Source organism: Cynara cardunculus, assembly GCF_001531365.2.
Source record: "Cynara cardunculus var. scolymus isolate 2C chromosome LG 10, CcrdV1, whole genome shotgun sequence".
In the NCBI taxonomy this organism is placed as follows: domain Eukaryota; kingdom Viridiplantae; phylum Streptophyta; class Magnoliopsida; order Asterales; family Asteraceae; genus Cynara; species Cynara cardunculus.
Window position 1 is genome coordinate 1,333,849 of NC_037537.1, and position 5,750 is coordinate 1,339,598.

Consider the following 5,750-nt stretch of genomic DNA (forward strand, 5'->3'; position numbering starts at 1 on the left):
TTGGATGATGAACCTGAACCAACATCAACTAAAAGAAAAAAAATGTATTGCTTTCACAATAGATAAAGAAAACCAACATCAAGTAAAGAAAAAACAATACAAGTGAAGATTCATGAAAACAACAAGTTATTACCAAGAGCAAACAGCAATAGAAACCAACATCAAAATCAGTCAAAATGGAAAATAGTACTTCAATAAACATAATAGAGAGTCTTATCATGATGAAACAAAGTACCTAGCAAGAGCACTAAGAACATCTAAATACCCAGCCATCTCTGCTCTCCTATTGTATGAAAGGAATTTTATGATACAGGAAAGGAAATCAAATTAGGCGGATGAAGAAAAGGGGCAAAAAAATTGGTAGAAAGGTTAAAATTGGATCCCGTGGAACAAAGATTAGACCTAATTTAGCAAAGAAATCAGTAAAAAAAACTTGAAACCTACGAAAATCCATATTATTTTGTATAATTTGATCACTATGGTATCACAATAGTGAGATCAACATAAACTCTAAACAAGCATGAAAGAGCTCAGAAACTGACTTTGGACTCTTCATACGAGCGATAAGTTTTTCGTACTCATCCAAACATGGTCTCCAATCCATCTGCATCATTTTCTCTTCTTCTTTGAGCATGAAATACAAGAAATTCTTCAGTAAATCACCATGAAAGGAGCTCTGATTCTCTCCTCAAAATAGTGAAGCATAGATGAAAAAGGTGTTTGGAGGTGGTGATGTGTTTGAAATTTGAATATCGGTGATTTGAAAAGCTACGATTTGAAAATGCAGAGCCTTTCCGGGAACAACTAAAGTTACGTTGGGTTTGAGAAAGTTGAATAGTTGAATAACTTGTACCATGTGCTTTTTCGGTTGTAATTAAGAGATTTTAAGAGATAAGATATTTTAAGACTAAATGCATAAAATAGTAGTACTTTGTGCATTATGAGTTGTTTTTAAGACTTTTAAGACTTTGTGCATAAATGTATAGTACTTTATGCATTGATATTTTTAAAACTTTTGATAAATCTGGTTTATAAGGTAATATAGATAATGTACAAAGTGCAATTTGTTGTATGCATCATATTGTGGTACCAATAACATTTTATTTCATTATCTATTTACATGACAAACAAATGCTATGGATAATGATATTCCATTTCGGTTTCTAATTCCAGAATATGGGATTTATAAATCCTATGGGGGATGTTGATATTGCACGAGATTTCATAGAATTATGTAAAATATATACTACTTTATAAACCATATTTATCAAAATTCTTAAAAAACATTTTTTAATGCACAAAGTACTATACATTTATGCACAAAGTTTTAAAAAACTCATAATGCATTAAGCACTACGTACTATTTTATGCATTCAGTCTTAAAATCTCTTAATCTACAATTAAAATAACATATAGTGCAAGTTACCAATGCACATTATTACTTCTTCTTTTCATGTTCTTGAGATACTTTTGACACCTCTCACTCATGCCTTCACCCTCTCATACCTCTATGTCTTCTCCCCATCCCCAAGGTGAGATTCAAACTGATATTCATCATGAGTTATTAAAAGTTCTCCCATTCATCTCTCATTCAATTGTTTTGAAACTCTTGGTCTCGCTTTCGATCTCTTGATTCTTTGCTCTTGGTGTAAATCGAACACATTTGTGGAGTCATTTAAATATGTTGGATTTTAAATATATTGGATTTTAAACTGTCATAAATTTTTTTTTCATCGATAGACTGTAATTGGAACCATAACTCTTATTCATTCAAATTTTATTAATATGTAAAGACCAAGTGTAACTTATATCATCGTTAAATCTTCTGTAATAAAACCAGTGAAACTTCAAAATCGTTAAAATTCACGGCTTCCACCGCATTGCGCGGGTACACAACTAGTAATGTTCTAAAATATGTTGAAAATATTTGTTTTATAATAATCAATTAATAAAAAGATCATTTATTTATTTTTATAAATATTTATAATTTGTTATTATGAAAAATGGGATTCAATTCCATTCCAAATCTAACAAACTAAAACACACCAAAGATTCAAAATCCTTTGAATTCCAAATCCTTCCACGAAATCCAAATCCTTCAAAACCATTCTATCAAACCAAACGTCACCTAAAAGTATTCTAAGATGTGCCTTCACATGGTGCAAATCCATTCATTTCTACAGAGAAATGATCTTTGTTGAAGAAGTTGATTCAATATTCGGCTTTCCAAAATATGTAATCTTGCAATTATTGATGATTCTCATGTTCCTTTTGAAAACTTTACCGGTATGAACTCTTTCTTCTAAATTGGAACTTAAAATCTGAATGATTGTAAACTATCAGATAATCAACGGAGAGTGGTTGATTATATAGCAACCAACAAAGTTTAGAAACTATTGATAATACTTTAAACCAAATGAGGCTTCAAAACAACAGCACAACAATGGTCACACATCCAAAAACAAAGGAATCGAAGAATTGAAAAAAACTCAAATGAATCAATACATGGAAATGAAATTGTTGGTTGGACAAAAATAGTTGCGGAATAGAGGAGAACGCTCGATAAACAACTTCAAGATCGAGAAAAAAAACAAAAAATCTTTAACATTAATGGCAGATCTGAGAAGCACCCACAAAATTGCACATATCTAGTAGTATGTTGGAAAACAAAGAATCTTCATTAACAATGAAGTAGCACCAAAGTTGAAGTCGCTAGAGATGAACTGTATAGTCGGAGTTTGGGTTTGAACATCTAGGCTTAGAAAATTGCCTAAGTCTAAAACTCAAAGTAGCATAATCAGATTTCGGATTAGTGTTCCCAAACTTAGACTTAGAGTCAAAGTTTGGTCCTGGAAACTTTGATTTAGTTGTAACTTTTCTCCAATCTTATCCATTAACGGTTATAACCGTCCGTAACTGTCGATCTCTCATATAAATATGAAAAACGAGAATCCAGGTATATATGAAAAACGAGAATCAAGGATTACCTTGCACAACGTTTATTAATGACAACCTCTTTTTAGTAGTGAAGCTGTGATCTTCATCATTCATGGGGGGTCCTCCATATCATCAATTATTACATGTTCTGTAGCACATTATATTTTATTGATTGTCATATGTTACTAAATTCATATATAACCGTTTAATCATTGAGAATTAAACCAAAAACTGTCGATGAACGAGTTTCGACCATAACACTTTTACATTTGTGTAAATTCTATTACCCATTTTAAGAAACCTCTTTATATGCCTCTAAAAAATTTCCATTCCAGTCCATGAATAAGAAAATAGGGCCATTCACAGTTGCACACCCCCATATGCTTATGTTCATACCGTCGGAAAATTCGCTGGAAATACCCAGCTTTCTAGTAGTGGTAGCCTACGTTAGAATTTTTAATCTCTCCATCCAAATTAGGAACCAAATTATCTTATGTTGCCTTTGTAACAATGTGGTTTTGTCCATATAAACGAAACGACATACTTTTTCAAACTCCATAGAGTTGGACCCTTAAACTAATTTTATCGAAAAATAAAAAAGAAAAAGAAATATTATATATCAAAACAAGTTATTCACAACAAGAGTTCTTTGGCCTAGCGGTATCGTAGTCCTTGGTTTCCTAGGAAGTCTGGAGATTCAAACCTCACCAAAGTTGAGGAGGATGTTTGAGTTTATTTGTTACATTTGTCGTATATAAATATCATATATATACTTTAAAAAATAGCAAAAATAGACGAAAAATTCGAATGAATAATCAAAAATATTGTTTCCTTATGATCCACATCTCAGGGGTAGGCCCCAATGGACAGATTGAATTGTCAAGTTGCAAATAGTTAGTTACCAAAATCTGATTATGGGTTATTAAATGGAGAAGTTGTTACAGTAAGTTATTAGAACAAAGCTAAACATCTGAAGAATTATATCCTTGTTAAAAAATAAGTTACTGGACAAACCTATTAAAACGTTATTTAACCTGTTTTAACAAAAAAAAACCTTGTAAATATGAAGGGAAGAACTTACAAATATCTAAAATCGTTAAGAAAAGATGTTGATGCCTTTGTGTCTATACGTGTTCGTATTTTCATTATTGGTGGATAGTGGATTAAATGTACCACAATATATTGTTAAATGCATTCCGACTTATTAATTTCCTTGGTACATAAATGAACATCAAGACTTACGTTTTAACAGTATAAGTAACTTTTAACGATTATAATTCTTATTATTATAGTTCTTTATTATATAAACTATGAAACCGGTACATGATTGAGACTGAAAGGTTTATTAAATATGTCGGAAATAGAAAAATGAAAATCGAATCAGACAAAATCATAAATCTCTTTAGACCTTCATAATTGCGGTCCGCGGATGCTCTACCAATACATATCAACACGTCATTTCAATCTTGTACGTTGTGAAGTTTGTAAATATTCATTTTTTACTTCGATTTTTACTTTTACGAAACAAAAGAAATCAAGTACCGAATGCGACACTTACATAGAAGATAATACAAAAGCATAAGAGACGCATACAATTATTGTACAAAACCCATGACCATAACCTTATTGATCGTAAGATGCTCTCACCGGACCTCGAAAGAAATAATTAGCACAATCTTCCCATGGATTACGGTGTCCCTTTTCAGGATAAGTGATTCCTGGATTATTATCAACACCCATTTGTTGCTTCCGAATCCTAGTCAAACAAGGCCAACTCCCAAAAATGTTTTCACACAAGTCCACAACTTCTGGGTTATATTCATATGGAGGAATCTGAACCACTTGTTTCCCATATCCATGATCATACCCCACTCCAATTCCATATCCATGATCATATTCAGGCCAAGGATAATCATATCCATAATCAGGATAACTGTGTTCTTCCCTTTCCGTTGCTCCTACTTCTTTCGACTCTAATGGCTCAGGCATAGGAACCGGAACAGGCGCAGGCGCAGGCTCAGGCTCAGGCTCAGGCTCAACCAAAGGAACAGGAATTGGAACAGGCTCAGGTTTAGGGTCAACCAGAGGGATAGGAGTTGGAATAAAGATGGGTTTAGACCCGGGCTCAGGCTTGGACGTGGGTTCGGGTTTAAACTCAGGGTTGGACTTGGGGGTCGGCTCAATGGGGTTGGGGTTAGAACGAGGATAACAAGTTTTATCTGATGGTGGAAGGGGCTTTCCATATACAGACACAATATCATAGCCACCTCCATAAGGGGTTGGATCATACTCTTCAAATTCAGGCTCGTTAAATCCCGAATCCATTGGTTGAGGATAAGAGATCGAATAGTTGGTGTGATACGAGACATAGCCAGTGTCACAAGCAACTGGTTCATATGCAATTAACTTAGGCTCCACATAGTTATACGCAAAGTAATTGATCTCAGGACCAGCCGATGAATATGAATTATGACCATAATCATAATCTTGTGGATGATGATAATGTTCTATGAATTTAGGCTCATAAAACTCAGAAACAGTGTAAGTATCATAAGTATCAACTTCATCATAACCAGAAAAACTTACTGAATCTGGGTGATGTAGAAGATCATATGTGAGGTGTTGATCTTGAGGCCACATGTACCCATCATCATAACAAGCCATTTGTTGATCAATTAAAGAAGCAAAAGCATCGAGCTGGACTGATGATTACAGGTTTAGATTGTGTGATGAGAAGTTAACGTCCTACCATTCTTGATGATGAAAAGGAACCGCTTTCGCAAGAGCTGTAAGTTACCAAATTTGTAGCATGC

General features: G+C 33.5%; 1 protein-coding gene across 1 annotated transcript; it reads right to left on the minus strand.

The window, feature by feature from the left end:
- Nucleotides 1–4,317: 4,317 nt before the first annotated feature.
- On the minus strand, nucleotides 4,318–5,750 carry LOC112518862 (titin). The gene has a single exon (XM_025126637.1). It carries the CDS (start codon nucleotides 5,599–5,601, stop codon nucleotides 4,561–4,563), a length of 1,041 nt encoding a protein of 346 aa, XP_024982405.1. The 5' UTR covers nucleotides 5,602–5,750; the 3' UTR covers nucleotides 4,318–4,560.